Consider the following 20,056-nt stretch of genomic DNA (forward strand, 5'->3'; position numbering starts at 1 on the left):
CATCAATTCATTTTTAATAAACATCATATTCCAGTTAGTTTACTTAGGTTTGGCTGGTAGGATAAACTAAAGAGTTAGTCCACAGTACAGTACAGCATTTTTCCCCTTCTCACTGCTCCCATGGGTTCACCCCCTTAACCCATTTATATGATACCAATGGTTCTGAATTATAAATGAGATTTTTAGTACATTCATTCTCCTTCTGCCCCCAGTAAGTGTTTTGGGAACACTTTCTGTACTTCTTCAGACACTATACTATGCTGATGACTACCTGACAGGACACTGTATCAGCACATTTAAAAATGAAATTAGGAGGAAAATGACATTACAGCAAACTTCAAACTCCTTGTTCTGGGGTAGATGGGAACAGTTGCAGTAATTTATCAAGAAGAATTTCTAAAGACTAGGACTACACAGTATTTTGACAGTATTATCTCGCTATAAATCCACGACATAAGGTCCAATCCTGAAAACACTCATATGAATACTTCCAATGGCATCACTCACACATGTAAGGATTTTCAAAGCTAGAATCGTAGTCTCCAAATTAGAGTCTCAAAAGAATCACCATGTACTATTCTGTAGTAACGCAGTAAAAGTTTTGAACGCTGAAGCTACAAGCTTTTAATTAAGGTAAACTTAATTGCTAGTTTTAAAGTACACCTGCTACTCAAGTACTTGATATATCCCAAGTGGCAGAGGCATTTGTGCATAGTTTGGTACATCTCCAATGACATCTGGTATCTCATCCAATGGTACATTTTAAGAAAGACTTAGAGGAACCTCGACATTTTAGTAAAGGATGCCAAAAGCTTTAAATATAGATTTGTATATGGGGCATAAAATGAATTACTGGATTGCTAGACATATGTTATATTACTAGCACAAACAAGACTTTAATTAGTAAGGCAGGTTTGGCTACTTACCCATCATACCTGATTTCCATTCCAACGAACATTCCAAACAAAATAAAAATATATGTACTAAAGAAATAAATAGATCTCATGATTGATCACCACTGTATTATTGCTCGACATAGCGTTATTATCAATTCCAGACACATTCCTTGGACTTCAAGTGGGAATAATCCTGGAACCTGAAACATCTCTAAAACTGGAATGGATTTTTTCAAAACTATACCCCACCATAGGGTCAGATCCTGAAATCATTAGGGTTTTCATTGAGCACAAGGGGTTTTCTTGCATGAAAAAGTTGTTGTATCAGTGCCTTAAGACTATAAAATCTTCAGGGGAGAGGTATATGATTTTTAGTTGTCTGCAAATGGCCATGCACACACATAGCATTATATAAAATGCAACACAAGTGGCAATTGGGCAAAATATTTTTAGATTTTACAAAATTGCTTTGAATTTAAATTTAAAAATTATATCTATGTTCCTGTGCTTAGATACCAGAAGCTGAAGCAATCACACCAGTAAGTCAAATGTTAATGAGCTTCATCATAAATAACAATATAAAGAAGTTACTTACGCCTGTTGGTCCCTGTACATCTTGTTAACTTTTTCCCACTGGAAATTAAGCCGAGTCAGCTTTTCCTGTATCTTTGCAGCTTCCCCGGGTGTGGCACTTTGCAAAGCTGATGTCTTCTTGCTGCGAATAACCTCAATCTGACCTGAGAATCTCCCCAGGCTATCTTTAACTTTCTGCAACATCAAATTTTTAGAAAAAGAAAATGAAACATCAGCTGTTGTTAAAAAGCAAACAAACAAAACAAAAACACGATAATAACCTGGACAATGATAACAGTCCTACAATACTTAAGCAATAATGATTGAGATACAAGTCATTTCCTGGGGAATTAATAACTTGCAGAGAGAACTGATGGCTTGAGGTGAAGCAGAGGGCCATTAACCACAGCTAGTCATTAATTCCACAGGAAATAACGTGTTAAGGTTACTACTACTTTAACCCAGTTTATTCATAAGGAAATAGAACAAAACCCTCTTTTAACTTACATTGCACATCCTTTCCAAAACACCACCTGGTTAATCAAGTTTGCTTAGAAATGATCCAGCAAGCTAGCCATGCTCATTCATTTTCTGGAGGGACCTTTAACTGTTTAACTACTGCTGTACGTCTCTGATATGTGAGATCTTGTGTTTATGTACACATGCCACAGATATGAATGGAACAGCCTGAAATAATTAGTACATTGAGTACCACTGACACTAAGTTTTGCTGAATGTGCCATCTATGTTCACAAGACAGAGTTGGCCATTTAAGTCTAACTCTCTATCCACAGAAGTGGTTAGTTCTTGATGTTTCAGAAGAAGGTGAAATCCTCCAAATTGCACCAAGCTATGGAATGGTGTGCACTGGGGGACTGAAAGAGAAGAGGACAGAATTGTTTCCTGACCCTTAAAGCATATTTAAAATTGTTTTATAATCTTAAACTTTCAAAACTCCAGATGTTGTGAGTGGTCCTGAAATTATCCATCCAGTCACTCCATTAAATCCCGTGACAGAGAATTATGTGGATTGACTGTACACTGTGTAAAGTAATATATACATAATATTTTTATTTCTATTCTGCCTTCCATCCAAGAATTCCAAAGCACATTACAAGTGTCAGTGAATGTAGCTTCACAACCTTGAACCTCTCTTCCTCTCTGTGGTCCGTTTCCTTCCTTTCCCCTCTTTGAAGTCCTCCTCGGTGCTGCTTCTCATATCAAAAAGGTTCCCGTTCCTCTCTTTCTTCCCTTCCACCAGTTGTTTCACATCTGCTTTGGATGGGTGCTACCCCTAGTGAGGGTGAATGTAAGTCCCCCTACTTCTGCCACCACCGTGCCGGCTGCCTGCAGGTGAAACAGTCTATTGTGATACCCTTCTGGTGGCCTGTGGCCGGACGAAACTCGTGGTAGTGGGAGTATTGTCAATTGCAGCCCAAGCAGCCTACTCACAGGCATAAAATAAATACATAAAATAAAATAAGAGGCTCTAGCAGACCCAGGCTTTGAGGGTTCCTGGGTGTTTGTGATTAGTACCACGAATAACTTGTACCCACTGTATCACCTTGATTCAAAATTTGTCTACTGATCGTGAACGAGTATCTATAGAATACTACTGAAAAGCAAATAGTTCTGCTTCAATTGTCAGTTCAGTGTAAATTCTGGGATGCCTGGGAATGACCCTTTCAGTTTCTCTACTTAGATCTTTGACTATTCATACACTGACAGTCATACTTCCTCAGTCTGTCCAAAGTCTCAGTAGGGAAGCTGAAGGGGGCACAGGACATAACTATAGAATAAACCCAAAGAGAGTGCAGGAAGTAAAAATTAAACCTCCACATCTCAATTCTTAAAAACCTAATAATGTCCAAGGATAAGCTTCTACAACCCAAATCAGGATCTGTAACGACAGAGGTGAGATGGAGGGGATATAGGTGAGAGGTCTCCCCAAATATCCTTAATTAGATATGGGTTCTTCCTTGCAAGGCCCCTTCCAAATGCTCATTTGGGAAAACCATATCACTAAGTCAGGAACTTGTTTCGATTCTGGGGAGTATCAAATATCTGTCTCCTCTTGACAGGTAACTGGGAAGGACATAATTAATACTTAGGAAAAAGAAATGGGCTGATGTTTTCAACATCTGCCTCCTCCTGTCCTGTTCCTGAAAAGGCATAAAACACTTATGAAGACATTAAACCACACCATGGATGGGGTCCGGTCTACCACACTTTTCCCCCTTTCAGCTCTACCAATTTTTTTTTTTTAAACATGAATTTGTTGGGAAAATCCAATGCAAAGTAGAAGGTGCACTAGTAACTCCAGCATAAAACTTCCTTTAAAAAAATTTAAAAAATGAAAATTTCACTTTGTGGATTAATATGAAATGAATCTGAGTACCAGAGAAAACTATTTCTTCAAGCAGCTGACCTCCTCTGGCACATTGGTCAATCTACTAAACAGCCATAATTTACAACTTTCCTTCTGTTCTTTTGTCTTTACAGCACGTGGAAGGCTGCAAATATTGGTTTTCTACTGAATAACCCAAATATAAAAAAACCTTCAGCATAACATTATACATATTAGAGACTTACAAACAATTCACAAGACAAGCATGTGCACTATAAGTATTTAACTTGAACAACTCTTCCTTCCTCACAAACACCTCAGTACTGTATGGCACACCATCCTCAGCACTATTCCAGGGGGGGTAATATGGATGAACTCAACCTTTTCTTACATATGTTTTAGCCACAAATTCTGTAGGCTGCTCACAAGCAGGTCATACATTCCTATATCTTGTGGAGGGCATTTCAGAGATTCCAGTGCCACAAAAACACATATGTTGCTTGGTGAGTTGTTTTTCATTTGTATCTCTGTAGTAGTTCTGTTTGGAAGGGTCTCGCTGAATTAGATCAGTCTCTCTTTTGAAGCTTGCCAAGACTCCTGCTTGACAGAGTCCACATTTGGTACTTCCTTCCTGCAACCTGTCCAACTCATCTTTTCTCCTGCCAGTATTCCCTAGCCACCCACTATCTGCCCAGCCTCTGCCCACATTGCTCTGCATCTCTGTTTCTCTCCCTCACTTTCTTCTGAAGTATATGGCCTCAGCCCTGATCTAAACTAGGACTTTAGGTCGAATTTAGCAGCGTTAAATCGATGTAAACCTGCACCTGTCCACACAATCAAGCCCTTTATTTCGATTTAAAGGGCTCTTAAAATCCATTTCCTTACTCCACCCCGACAAGTGGATTAGCGCTTAAATCGGCCTTGCCGGGTCGAATTTGGGGTACTGTGGACACAATTCGACGGTATTGGCCTCCGGGAGCTATCCCAGAGTGCTCCATTGTGACTGCTCTGGACAGCACTCAACTCAGATGCACGATTGTTTGCCCTTGCTCTGATGCAGGGAGGGGCAACTGATGACACGGCTTACAGGGTTGGCTTACAGGGAGCTAGAATCAACAAAGGGGGTGGCTTTACATCAAGGAGTATTTCAGGCAGGACTTCACGGAGGGTTCCAATAAGAAATGGTGCACCTAAGTTATTGTTCTTATTGGAACAAGGAGGTTAGTCTGGCCTCTGATGGATACATGGCTAGATTTACCTCGCTGCACCTTCTCTGTGAGTGACTGCAGTGTGACCTAGAGGAATGAGTTCCCTAGATGGGGGGCGGGGAGGGGGGTTTGCAAATGAGTACAAAACAAATCTGGTCCATTTCTTGTTTTGATACACTCCATCTATCTTTTACATCTTTGGCTGGCAGCAGACGGTGCAGAAGGATTGCATGCCATCCACATCACATGGCTGCTCGGCAGAAGATGGTACAATAGGACTGCTAGCCATCCTCATCTCTTGCCTGCCTGGCAGAAGATGATGCAATAGGACTGCTAGCAATCCGTATCACCTGCCTGCTCACCATAAGATGGTTCAATAGGACTGACTGCAGGACTAAAGAGAATGACTTGATCAAGTCACTCCAAATTTAGTCCCTGCACCCATGTCTGCCCAGGCGCTCCTGATCGACCTCACACAGGCGACCAGGAGCACCTCGGACATGATGATGACGGCTACCAGTCCTATTGCACCGTCTGCTGCCACAAGGCAATGGGTTGCTGCTGCTGTGTAGCAATGCAGTACCGCATCTGCCAGCACCCAGGAGACTTACGGTGACAGTGAGCTGAGCGGGCTCCATGCTTGCCGTGGTATGGCGTCTGCACAGGTAACTCAGGAAAAAAGGTGTGAGTGACTGCAGTGTGACCTAGAGGAATGAGTTCCCTAGATGGGGGGCGGGGAGGGGGGTTTGCAAATGAGTACAAAACAAATCTGGTCCATTTCTTGTTTTGATACACTCCATCTATCTTTTACATCTTTGGCTGGCAGCAGACGGTGCAGAAGGACTGCATGCCATCCACATCACATGGCTGCTCGGCAGAAGATGGTACAATAGGACTGCTAGCCATCCTCATCTCTTGCCTGCCTGGCAGAAGATGATGCAATAGGACTGCTAGCAATCCGTATCACCTGCCTGCTCACCATAAGATGGTTCAATAGGACTGACTGCAGGACTAAAGAGAATGACTTGATCAAGTCACTCCAAATTTAGTCCCTGCGCCCATGTCTGCCCAGGCGCTCCTGATCGACCTCACACAGGCAACCAGGAGCACCTCGGACATGATGATGACGGCTACCAGTCCTATTGCACCGTCTGCTGTCACAAGGCAATGGGTTGCTGCTGCTGTGTAGCAATGCAGTACCGCATCTGCCAGCACCCAGGAGACTTACGGTGACAGTGAGCTGAGCGGGCTCCATGCTTGCCGTGGTATGGCGTCTGCACAGGTAACTCAGGAAAAAAGGCACGAAACGATTGTCTGCCCTTGCTTTCATGGAGGGAGGGAGGGAATGGGGGCCTGATGATATGTACCCAGAACCACCCGCAACAATGTTTTAGCCCCCTCAGGCATTGGGATCTCAACCCAGAATTCCAATGGGCAGTGGAGACTGCAGGAACTGTGGGATAGCTACCCACAGTGCAACACTCCGGAAGTCGACGCTAGCCTCGGTACTGTGGAAGCACTCCGCCGAGTTAATGCACTTAATGCACTTAGAGCATTTTCTGTGGGGACACACACACTCGAATATATAAAACCGATTTCTAAAAAATCGACTTCTATAAATTCGACCTAATTTCGTAGTGTAGACATACCCTCAGACTGAGCGCAGAGCTGAGAGCTGATAAGAGCAATGGGGTGATGTTTCTTAATTCTGCTTAATGAGAGAGTGCTTCTGTCAAGGTTCCTTCCCCACTCTGAACTCTAGGGTACAGATGTGGGGGCCTGCATGAAAGATTCCCTAAGCTTATTCTTACCAGCTTAAGTTAAACACCTCCACCACCAAAGTGTTACAGAAAGAACAGGGGAAGTGCCCACTTGGAAACGTCTCCCCCACAAAATATCCCCCCAAGCACTACACCCCCTTTCCTGGGGAAGGCTTGATAAAAATCCTCACCAATTTGCATAGGTGAGCACAGATCCAAACCCTTGGATCTTAAGAACAATGAAAAGCAATCAGGTTCTTCAAAGAAGAATTTTAACCCATTAAGAATTAAAGAAAAAGTAAAAGAATCACCTCTGTAAAATCAGAGTGGTAAATACCTTACAGGGTAATCAGATTCAAAACACAAAGAATCCCTCTAGGCAAAACCTTATGTTACAAAAAGATACAAAAACAGGAATATACATTCCATTCAGCACAACTTATTTTATCAGCCATTTAAACAAAACAGAATCTAACGCATATATAACTAGATCGTTTACTGACTTTTTACAGGAGTTCTGACCTGCATTCCCACTCTGGTCCCGGCAAAAGCATCACACAGACAGAGAGAACCCTTTGTTTCCCCCCCCTCCAGCTTTGAAAGTATCTTGTCTCCTCATTGGTCATTTTGGTCAGGTGCTAGTGAGGTTATCTTAGCTTCTTAACCCTTTACAGGTGAAAGGGTTTTTCCTCTGGCCAGGAGGGATTTAAAGGTGTTTACCCTTCCCTTTATATTTATGACAGCTTCTCTGGCTGGTGGTTGGCTCCCTGCTCCAAAGTGGTATTTCATGCACAGTGGGGTGACTGCTGATTGGACTGACTGTAAGAGAGGAGCCAGCTGGCAGCTTGTGGGTGACAGCACTCTTACACCACCAGCAGGATTGGAGCGGAGAGGGTTGAGCAGTTTTGGAGGAAGTAGAAAGAAATTTAAAATTTCCCACTAGCACTATATGAACCCCCTCAGCCCTCTGACTAGACCTTAGTAGCTCTGTTTCACCACGTGAAAAAAATGCAGACCCCACCTTCCTCTCAGTCCCAAAAAGCATGTATTGGCACTACCAGCAGAGGATTTGGAGGTCTCTGTTTCAAGCAGAAGAAAAGGGACAATTAACATGAATGGACTGTTCTGTAGTGGTTCTGTCAGTGTCTTCCTATGAATCCATATTCCATCCGACTTGAAGACTACTTTGTTGTTACAGAATCCTGGGAAAACTGCACACTGAGCATTAAGACTTATACTTTTTATTTCATGTGGGCGTAAGATATATGCATGTACTAATTATTTAGGTACAACATTTTGCAATCAATGTATACACCATGCCATAAGGAGATATAATAAACAAGTTGCCCAAGTAAGGGTCTGATCCTGCAAACCCTTGCTCATGTGAATACTTCCTATTCACAGAGGTATCCCTGTTGAAGTCAATAGAATATACTTATGTTAAGGGTTTAAGGTATTTAACATTTCTATTGTCCTTCTCTGAACCTTTTCTATTTCTTCTATATCTGAATAAAATTACAGTATCCAAGTAAGGATGTACCATTGATTTAGATACTGGTGTTACAAAATTTTCAATATTATTCTCTAACTCTACCATAATACAGAATAACATTATTGATGATTTGAACTATACCTTCACCTGGAGAAAGGTGTTTTGTTGAACTGCCCATAACAATGACAGGAACTCATGAATATTATGTGTAATTTAAGATATTCCTTCTGATGTGTGTATCACAGAATGCCTCCTTGTGGCCTGGGATGGCCCCACAGACACCCCACCTCAGTTTCCCTCTGAGTCTGAGAATCCACTTACAGCCAACAAAAGAAAAAATATTTAAAATGCTTTTGAAACAAAATTCCCCCTCTCTTGGATTATAATTTATTCAACATAGTTCATCGTCCCAAAGTGAGTCCCTTTTCACCTATACCTAGCTTCAGGGTTTCCACGACCCTGCTTTTGGACTGTGTGGTTCAAGTCCTAACCTCCCCATCGCACAAACTCTCCTTTTACTTCAGGGTTTCATGGCCCTCTTTCTGGGGGCAGTATGCTGGCTGAGTCCTTCTTTTTTCTGGACTCTGAGCCTCCTTTTGAGATTCACCCATCCAGTCATTCGACTACTCCCTTAATCCTTCCCAAGCACTTATCTGGACCCGTGAGGACAGAGGGAAGCCTTGCTTCACCCACTAATACAAGGTTCCTGGTCCTTGGCCCATAAAGGAAAAATAGACTCTTTTCTTCCCATACTTTCACCCTCCCAGACACAAACTATACCTCAGGACCATCTGTTTCTTACCAATATCTGTTTTGGTTTTCTGGACACTTGGAATGAGCTAACTAACCTGTCACACTACCTTTTTCTGGTCTGAAAGGGCCATTACCCAATTACATTGCATAACCTTGCACTTGTCTACAGTTATTTTCTCCTACTATCACATTGCCCAGTTGCCTAGCTTTGACAGGTGCTTCTGAAGTTGCTCAATGTTTTTCCTGGTCTTCACCAGAATAATTGTCATCTTCAAATTTTGTCATCTCACTGCTCACCCTCTTTTCCAGCTATTTAACACATTAAACAATATTTGTCTTTGTACAGGTATTTGACTTAACCTACTATTAATCTTATTCCATATAGAAAACTGATCTATATGTATATAGATATGTATATATATCTATATATTCCTAGAGTGAGCACCTCACCTGCCATACAGAGACCAGGTTAAAGAGCTGGAGTTGCATATAAGGGCAGTAAAAGCCCTGTCTCCATTCAGGGGAGAATCCTCCAACACATGCATTGCAAAAGACTAAAACTGACCTGCAAGAATCCCCATGGCAGCCATGGCTTACGGGACATACCAGGGACAGGCGGAGCATGTTGGTGGTGCGATTGAAGTAGGCAGTTGTGTGGAGATTCCAGGCAGCACTGTGGGTAGTCCTGGTAAGGCTGTCATAACTGAGACATGTCCCCAGGACTGTTTAATTTATGCTAGAGGCCTTACAGGTCTTACAGCCATCTTATTCTCCACCTCTCCTCCTGCGCTGTGCTTCTTGGAAATGTAGCACAGAATCTCACCAGTTTCAGAGTAGCAGCTGTGTTAGTCTGTATCCGCAAAAAGAAAAGGAGTACTTGTGGCACCTTAGAGACTAACAAATGTATTTGAACATAAGCTTTCGTGAGCTACAGCTCACTTCATTGGATGCATTCATCGTATGCATTTCCACTGAATGCATCCGATGAAGTGAGCTGTAGCTCACGAAAGCTTATGCTCAAATACATTTGTTAGTCTCTAAAGTGCCACAAGTACTCCTTTTCTTTTTGAGAATCTGACCTGTAACTCTTCATTTTCGCTTTCAGTTTTTAATATATGACAGTTTTACCTTGATTTTGTGAGGATTTATTTTTCATCATAAACACTACTAAGGCCTTTAAAAATACAAATACATTATATTAATTGGTTCTTCTTTAGTCAATATTATATGACTCATTCAAAGAGCATTAATAGGCTTCCTTTATATAATCCATATTGCTTTCTCTCTGCCACACATGTCTAGCTTTACTAGTCTATCTGAATGAACTTGTTCAGCTAATTTGAGATACTATGTGTCACTTTTGGAATAACATCCAGCAACTTTTCTAAAAACAGGTAAAACATTGGAGACAACTTATAGCTGGAATTAGGATAATAATAATAATAATGATAATGATTATTTTGATATCACAGCCACTTCATTCTCTAAATCACTTCAGAAAGAGAATAAGTCTAATTTAAAAGTCAAAATAAAATCAATGTCTTTTAGGTGAAAAAGGAACAAAGCAGCAAGAATTATTAGTCAATTTTACATTATCTCATTTATTATTTTTTTAATTAAAAGCAGGCTCTGATTGCAATGAGAAAAAATGTTTGCTTTCCAATTGTGAGCCCTGCAAGGTCATCTAGGGAACTGAAAGTTAACATGGATATTTAACTTGTCACACATCACCACCACCAAAAGGCAAATTCTGCCCTCAGTGACACCTGCGCAATACCATAACCTTCACGGGAGCTGCACAGGTGTAAATGAGGGGAATTTAGGGTACAGCTACAGTTAAAATGCTACGGTGGCCCAGCTGCAGTGCTGCAGCTGCACCACTGTAGCTCTTCAGTGTAGACACTCCCTATGCAGATAGGAGGGTTTTCCCTTCTTAGTTCAGGAATCTCACAGCCCTCCTTCTAGGATCTGTGCTGATAATTAATATGCAGCCCTCACTTGGCTTCTTTGAGCATCCCCTTTCCCCCCTGGACTTGGAGAGGTGAGCAGGCAGGCCTTCACTTTTCTGCTTTGCCTCTCTGGAGGCTTCTCTTTTATATCCAGGCCTGGACTGATTTAAGCACATGACTTACCTGTCATGTGGCTACACTACATTTGCCCACCTAGGGAGAAGGCTTGAATGAGCCACAAATGAGGCTAAACCTGTTATTCCTCAGAAGGCCAGTCACTCTGTGACAGTGCCGTTTTTACACGGCATTAGTACAGTTGCTTAGTACACTAACATATACAAGCTTGTTTATGGCTTTTAGCAAACGATCTGTATCAGAGGTGGCTACTTATGGAGGAAGAATCTCTACGTTTCCCAGAGTACAAGGGTGCTGCAGCAAGCCATTAGGATAATGGAGATGTATCCCTTTTTTGCACTCAATGATGACTCTATCTTCTCTGCTTTTTGGGGGAAGAGGGGTTGCTTATGCCCCCAAGAGAACCAGCAGGGAATAGTGCCTATGGTCAAGGAAAGGGAGGGACTGTATTGGGAGAATAATAGTGAGGAGAAGACTACTTAAAGCCTCCACCATGAATGGTGGTTTGACTTCTCTGATCCTGAAGACAATGACTTATATTTAACAGAGATGGGAAGCAGAAGTCACAGTAGATCTGTTCTATGGTGATTTAAAGGATGAAGAATATCTTCTTCCTTACAGATAGTGCAGCAACTCTGTCTGAACACCACATAGAACATGGGGATTTCATTCTGCAACATCTTGGGTGGAACTCCATTCTGGATTAGGAAGGTCTTTATAAACCCAGGACTTGTCTGTTTAAGCTTTGGAAAATTAGTAATTAAGTGTTATGAATACTGAAGTTGGGAGACATCAATGAGGTACAAAGGCGGCCATCATCTCCAGCACCTCCAAATGTTACCAAGACCACATATCTTGAATATTAAAGTAACAGCATCCTGAATTTAACTCCTCTATTACTAAGAGTATTATATTTAATATATATTATAAATAATAGGGGGTGACTGAAATATTAATGAAGATAAGACCCTTCAGTCCATGAAGGAACACCTCAATAAGTGGCTTGATTTTCTCAGTTGCTGGGCACCGACAGCTTTTATTGACCCTAAAGTGAGTTTTACACTCTCAGTGCTGCTGAAAAATTAGACAATTTATTTCAGCATCTAAATAATAACTTGTGTGTCTAATCTCAGGCTCCCAAGTCTGAGAATTTTGATCTGTATCATTTAGAACAAGTTTCCAAAACTTTAAAAATGAAAACAAAGAAATGAATATGCTCTTCGCTTGCTAAAAGATTCAAGCCAAAATGTTCAGACTTGGAAGCCTGAGGCTTAGGCCAGAAGACCGGAAGAAATATGTCCTGGCTCACATGGAAAGCGGACACTACTTCGGGAAGAAAAGCCTGGTGGGGCCAGAGGTGGACCTTATCCTTATAAATGACCATGTATGGTGGTTCTGAGGTCTGGACTCTCAGCTCAGAGACTTGCCTCGTCAATGTCACTGCCTCCAGGAAAGCCACCTTCCATGACAGGTGAGATAGGGAGCATGAGGCCAAAGGCTCAAAGGGCAGACCTGTGAGCCTGGACAGAACCAAGTTGAGATCCCACTGAGAGACTGGGGACCGGACTTGAGGGAAAAGCCTCTCAAGACCTCTAAGGAACCTGACCGTCATGTCATGGAAGAACACAGTCTGCCCCTGGATTGGTGGATGAAAGGCCGAAATGGCCGCCAGATGCACCCTGATAGAGGAGTGCACCAGGCCCTGGTTCGTTAAGCCCAAGATCAACTGCACCGAAGAATGCAAAGGGGAGATGCCCCATTCAGCTACCCAGGGGGAGAACCTCATCCACTTTGCCAGGTAGGCCTGCCTAGTCAAGGGCTTTCTACTCTCGAGGAGGACCTGCTGGATCCTGTTCATACAGGTTCAGCCATACAACATCCACGCCGTGAGGTATAGGGATGCGAGGTTGGGGTGCAAGAGTCAGCCATGATCCTGTGACAGCAGGTCCAGCCAGTTTGGCAGGGGCCAGGGAGGGACTGCGTCCCTAACCAGTGCTAGCAAGCACCGGGGCAATCACGATAACCAGCGCCTTGTCCCTCTTGATTTTCACGAGGACCTTGCTGATGAGCAGAATTGGAGGGAACGCATACATCAGGCTTCGTGCCCACAGCACGAGTAAGGCATTGGAGAGGGAGCACTTGCCCAAACCCTATCTGAAGCAAAACCTGCTGCACTTCCTGTTCTGCCTGGTGGCGAAAAAAATCTACTTGGGAGTTCCACACCTCTGGGTGAAGCACCCACTCGTGGTGAGAGGAGAAGTCCCTGCTTAGGTGATATGATAGCGTGTTTCTGGCACCCAAAAGGTGACATGCTTCTAGATGGATTCAGTGATCAATGCAGAAGTCCCAGAGATGGACTGTCTCTTGGCAGAGGGCTGAGGATTCGCTCCGCCTTGCCTGTTGGTATAGAACATTGAGGCAGTGTTGTCCGTGAGGACTCTGACCACTCTGCCCGACAGATGAGGCAGAAGACTGCTCTGCACAGCACCCTGAGCTCTTTGGCATTTATGTGTAATGTCGACTCCTCTGGGGACCATATACCTTGGGTCTGGAGGGTGCCCAGGTCTGCCCCCCAGCCAAGGTCTGAGGCATCCGAAACAAAGTTGACTGAGGAGTGCTGACAAAGGGAACTCCTTCCGGGACTTGCCCAGGGTTGGTCCACATTTACAGTAAGGTAAGAACTGTCATGGGGGTGATAACTACCTTCTCCGGGTAGTCCCTCAACTGGGAGTAGACCATCACCAGCCATTGCTGCAGGGGTCCCATCCGGAGCCTGGCATGGCACAGCACATATGTATACACTGCCATGTGACCTAGTATGCATAGGCAAACTTGGCCATGGTCGGGGAAAGGTGGAGACTGCTGTGATGAGGTCCGTCAGTGCCCTGAAACTCTCCAGTGGTAGGAACGCCCTGGTGCAGACCAAGTCGAGCAGTGCTCCAATGAACTCTATCCTCTGTACTGGAACTAACGTTGATTTTTTGTCATTGGATTGTCATTCACCAACAGACTGAGGTGACGGCATGTGGCTAGCAGCACCGTGACATCCCCTATGACCTTAGTCCTGTAGTTGCTCTTCATGAGCCAGTCGTCGAGGTACAGGTAGATCTGGATACCCCAATGTCTGAGGTAAGCCACCACCACCGACATGCACTTGGTAAATACCCATGGTGCTGTCGCAAGGCCAAACGGGAGGACCATGAACTGATAGTGGTTGGGACCAACCGTGAACCGGAGGAAGTGTCTGTGTCCCTTAAAGATGGCAATGTGGAAGTATGCATCTTTCAGACCAAGGGCGGCGTACTAGTTTTCCAGATCCAGGGAGGGGATGATGGAAGCCAGGGAGACACAGGCAGAACTTCAGTTTCACTAAGTAGCAGCTCAAGTCCCGCAAGTCTAATATGGGCCGCAGACTGCTCTTGGCTTTGGGGATTAAAAAGTATCAGGACTAGAACCCCTTGTTCCTGTACTCCACAGGAACTACGTCCACCACACCCAGCTGTAGAAGACCCTCTACCTCCTGTATGAGAAGATTCTCATGAGAGGGATCTCTGAAGAGGGACAAGGAGTGGGTAGAAAGGGGGGGTAGAAAGTAACTGAAGGGGGTAGCCCTGCCCCACCTTATTGAAGACCTATCAGTCTGATGTTACAGATGCCCATGCAGGGAGGAAGGAAGAAAGGCAATTGGCAAACAGAGGGAAGGAAGGATCTAGTATGTCAACCTCAGGCATACCCACAAAACAGTCGCTTGCCGGTCTGCTTACTGCAGGTCAAGCCTGCCTGGGATATACACAAAGGTTTGTGGCCAGGGTGTTTCTTGTAGCCCCTAGATGTTTTGTGGGGAGGCTCCTGACGAGGGTGGCTCCCTTGGCTCTGAGGCTCCTGTGACTTAAACCACTTGCGGGCAGGTCCGCAGACATTCAGGCCCAATGTTTTTAGGGTTGTACAGAAATCTTTCAGGCCATGGAGTTTAACATCCGTCTGTTCTGCGAACAGAGGGTGCCCGTCGAAAGGGAGGTCTTGCATTGACTGCTGAGCCTCAGAGGAAAGACCAGAGAGGAGCAGCCATGAAGGCCTGCACAATGAGATGGCTGATGCCATGGTACAGGCGGTGGTGTCCGCCGCGTCCGATGCCACCCAGAAAGATGCTCTGGCAGCAGTCAAGCCCTCATCCAGGATCGCCCGGAACTCCTTCCTAGAAGCCTCAGGAAGGGTGCTCTCGAACTTGGTCATGGCCTGCCACATATTAAAATCATAGCAGCCTAGTAAGGCCTGATGGTTGTCCACCCTTAACTGTAGACTGGAGAATTAATAAACTTGACACCCAAACAAGTCTAGTCTCCTTGAGTCTTTATTGTTAGGGGTAGCCCCAGGCTGACCTCGTCTCTCCCTGTGGTTAATGCCTCTACCACTAGGCAATTGGGAACAAGGTGGGTATAAAGGTATTCATGGCCTTCAAATGGCACAAAATTCTTGTGCTCCACCCTCTTGGAGATCGGAGGCAAGAAGGAGGGCGTTTGCCAGAGGGCATTTGTAATTTTAGCGACCCCCTCATGTAGGGGCAAAGCTACCCTGGCTGGTGCCACAGGGCACAGGCAGAGAACATTAAAGAGGAAGTTTGCAGGTTCCTCTAACTCCTCCACCTGGAGGCCCAGATTGGCAGCAACCCTCTTTAACAGCTCCTGATGCGCTTTAGCATCATCCTGGGGCATCAGTGGAGGGGGCCCCACTATGGCCTCATCTGGCGACGAGGAGGAGCTCCTCTTGGGCTGGAGTAGGGGTGGGACAGGGCGGTACCCAGTCTCTCCGAAACTCTGAATACCGAGCGGGTGGCCTGAGAGGGCTGAGTGAACCCCCATGGGTATCGCTGTGCCGATGACGGAGTCTGAGGCCACGAGCCCGGCTGTGTTACTGCCTATGTAGTCTGCACTGTAGGTGCTGGAGTCTGTCCCGCCATTAGGGAATGTTGCTCCGAACCTGGCCAGAGCCTGAGCAGTCACTCCCCTATGACCAGGACAGGGCTGATTGGTGGCTCTGTCCTGATTGGTACCAGTCGCCCCCCGGCCCTGCCCAGAGTTGGATTTGGCTGACATTGACGAGCATCTGGATCAGGGCCTCAGTGACCAGGGGGCACTCGGCGGATCTGCAACAGCTGGCGATCTATGCCTCACACTTAACGTGAAGCGAGATGGGGAACTAAAGTGGGCTTGGCATCGTGAAGATGTAGCCGCACATGGTGATGCCACCCTGGGCAATCCGGGAAATGGTACTGTCAGTCCCTTGACCTGTCCCTGGAGCAGGACCGGTGCCACGGAGATTCCAGGCGCCGACTCTGAAACTCCTGCCGGGGCATGGGAGCATGCCTCCAGAGGTCTGCTCCCAGTTACCAGCGAGCTGCACCTCAAGCCTCTCTGCCCTTGTCCAAGGTCAGGAGACTAGATGGGGCTATGAAGCGTCTGCCTATCATGGTCAGAAGCGTGTTGGCTGCAAGAGGGTGACTGTTGGCGGGACATCCCCTGTGACAGGGAGCGCTGACGGAAAGGTGGAGACTGTGGTGGTCCCAATATGGGTTTACCCCGGGACCGGGACCCCGCAGGGGCCAGAGTGGGTGGCACTGGGAGGGATATAATGTCTTGAGCGGCTTGGAGGGCCTCCAGTAAGGACGGCACTCAGAGCTGATAAGGACCTCCATCGCTATCTGGGGTAGCCGATGGGGAGTGGGCTGGGTTACACCACTTGACCTGAGTTGGGGCCTGGGATTCCCAAGGAGGTGAAGAAGCACCTGAGATAGGGGCTTGGTCCACCCCAGAATTGTCTTTTCCCTCACAGGAAGCTGGAGACCTTCCTCACCCCATCTTTCTAGACTTTTTGTCTGGAGTCATGGAAAGAGATTGGTGCCAGCTCATAGATGGTACCAGTGTGGTGCTGCGCACCGAGGTCATGATGCTCGGCGCCGAATCGGAGTGTTGCTCTGGCATCGGGGTAAGGACAGACTCCATCAGGAGTGTCTTCAAATTAATTTCACACTCCTTCTTCCTCCTGGGCTTGAAGGACTTGCAGATTTTGCACTTACCACTTAATGTGACCTTTGCCCAAGCACCCTAAACAACTATTATGTGGATGGCTAATGGGCATGGGCCTTTTACAGTGATCGCAGGGTTTAAAGCCTGGGGACAGGGGCATGCACCATCCCGAGGCAAAGTCCCTTTAGAGACCTACTAAGTCTCGAACTTAACAAATATGTTGAACTAAACTAGAGGGAAACTATATACAGTAATATTTGCAAGAGGTAAATGAATTTGAACGAACGAAAAGCAACAACTCTAGCTGAAGCAGGACCAGTTCCATGCACCATCACTGGTGGCAAGAAGGAACTGAGGGAGCCAGTGTTACCCTATGTGCTAAAGCATAAGCACGCCACTCCAGGGGGTGCCAGAGCAGGTCTCCTACAATACTACTAAGGGAAAAACTTCTGGCACTGGTGCATGTAGCAAGCACACACACGTAAGTTGAATGGACATGAACAATCACTTGAAGAAGAATCATAACTCAGGGGCAAAGGTTGTTGCATATTCCTCTCCACATTGGGGGGGGGGTAAATTTTATGAGTTTATGCTGTACAGTTCCCTGTGCAGCAAAAGACAGTATAATTTTGGGATTATACTTCAGAGGGGGTGCGTACCTGAGGAGCTGGGAGTTGCCTTAGCTCTGTACCCTTCCTGTGTAAAGGCTGGTCAAAGAGCCTGCATATAAATGCAGCTGGGTGTGTCTCTACCTGTATGTATGAAGATGAAAGTGCAGGCTGGAGGGCTTTGCAGCTTGTCACAGCAGTACAGTGTGAGAGGGAGCCCAGGCTCGTGGGTCAGGGGGCTCAGTGATACCCCAATTCCAGGTGGCACCCTGGGGGAACCCATCACAGTCACCCTGCTCCTCTCAGATGTGACTTGTCCTTAATTCTGCCCCCAGATGGCCCTAATCTTAATCTGGGCCAGGGCCAACCTGCAGGTGCAACCAGGTGCACTAATTGCTCTCCTGATTCTTTTTCTACCAGTGTGGGGTATACAACCCATAGCAATACACCAGATTTTATCTCCTGTTATTTAGAACATAGATGCATATATATATATACACACACACATTAAATTTGCCTTTTTGTTCATGAAATTCACAGCTGGATCCCATCCAATGATTCAAGAAAGAGAGAGAAAGTGAGTGTATAAACACACATATACCCCTTCCATTTTTCAAGATGAAAAAATCGCTTCAAGTTGTTTTAGATATCAAGAGGGCCTTGGGAGATTTTGTAACCTTGTTAACAAAAGTGCACACAACTTTCATTTCTAAGAATAAAGGATTAGAGAAACCCATTAGCAGCTGAAGTGACAGCAGCCTTTGGGGAGTGGATCCATCTCATTGCCCTTGAAAAAGAGAAATCAGAACACTAGAGACTCATACTCCAGTTCATTTTCACTATCTAGAATTTGTCTTTATCTGGCAGCTGAGGACAACACACAGGACAAATCCAATTCTTTGGCCATTCGTGCACCAAACATCACATTACTGATAGATCAAGTTGGGAAGTGTACTCAATCAGTCTGACTTCCAAGTTGTAGTTAATTAGGTTTTGCTGAACTACAGCAGAAAACCATTTTAAACTTCATGTTCAGTGTTTCTTCATTAAGTTGTATTTCCTGATTCCTGTATTTGTTGCCTGGGATCACTTGATATGATCCAGATGTGAATTTCATTTACAAAATGCAAATAATTTTTTGGCAACCAAAATATATGTAGGATGATGCACTGTCCTTACATGAATACTAAATCTGAAATTATATCTCACAGTTTTTATACTGACATCAAAATTGGCAACAGTACAGATTGTAGCACTCATGAATGGCAGGGAAAAAATCCACAACTTAATGACAGTTTTAAAATTTGTACTGGAACTGAAATATAATATTTAATATGGATAATTTTTTAATAAAGGAGATTTAGAGAGGATTACGAAAAGTAGTCTGGCTGTGAGAATGGTAGGTGCAGAGTAATTATAGTGCATTTGGTGTAGACTGAAATGACTTACTGTAGAAGGATGACATAAAGAAAGCTGTTGGATGTATGTATAAAATGGGGATATATGAAGGGACAAGAATTATCATGCATAAAATGGAGAAGAGAAGGGAGATTATACATAAAGTAGAGCAGAAAAGAGTCCTGGATTTAAAAAAGGGTGAAATAAATTTACAAGGCTGACGGGAAATATTATATTAGGTAAGGATATTTTAAGATATTATGGACCCAATTCTGCAAATACTGATGCATGTGAGCTATTTTATTATGGTAATAATCATTGATTTCAGTGATAACAGTTACTGAAAAAATGTATCCATAAATGTTTGCAGACTCAAGTCTTAATATAAAATATGTTCCTACTAAATGCAAGACAGTGAAAGAAACAAAGAAATTGTATACAATTTAACTGTACATGCTGAGTAGCCTTAAAACACGAACATTTTGATTTCAAAGTTGAAATACGATTGAGTACTGAAGTGGCATACTATGAAAGGAATTCAGCTTAAATGATACACTTTTATAGACATGGATATAAAACACAGAATAGACATACCATTTAATGTTGTACATTACAAAAAGGGATCATTCATTTCTGTTACTGGGAAAATGTTAATTCACATTTGCTAAAGATTAGTTTTCATTCACAGTGCTATCAAGTACTTTTTATAAAAAAAAAAACAAAACTTTTCCACTAACCAATATATTTCTATTTCTAAATCAGAGGTTCCCCAACTTTTTTTTTGCTCCACAACCCTTCTTCATGGGAGTCACATAACAGTCCCCAATGCTCTCCCCCTCCCCCTGCAAAAAAACCTCCTGCACATCCAGGACACAAAGTGAATCACCAAAAGGAGTGGGTGATTCATACCAGGG

The 20,056-nt window shown here is 44.3% G+C and overlaps 1 protein-coding gene across 1 annotated transcript in view; it reads right to left on the reverse strand.

Annotated features, from left to right (window-relative positions):
• The window catches only part of DMD (dystrophin), a 1,498,644-nt gene that overhangs the window by 1,034,317 nt on the left and 444,271 nt on the right, over positions 1 to 20,056 (reverse strand). Inside the window, exon 38 of the mRNA XM_077807212.1 lies at positions 1,492 to 1,664. Coding sequence (XP_077663338.1) covers positions 1,492 to 1,664 — 173 coding nt within the window. The remainder of the gene's footprint in view (positions 1 to 1,491; positions 1,665 to 20,056) is intronic.

This window comes from Eretmochelys imbricata, chromosome 1, assembly GCF_965152235.1.
Source record: "Eretmochelys imbricata isolate rEreImb1 chromosome 1, rEreImb1.hap1, whole genome shotgun sequence".
NCBI classification, from domain to species: domain Eukaryota; kingdom Metazoa; phylum Chordata; order Testudines; family Cheloniidae; genus Eretmochelys; species Eretmochelys imbricata.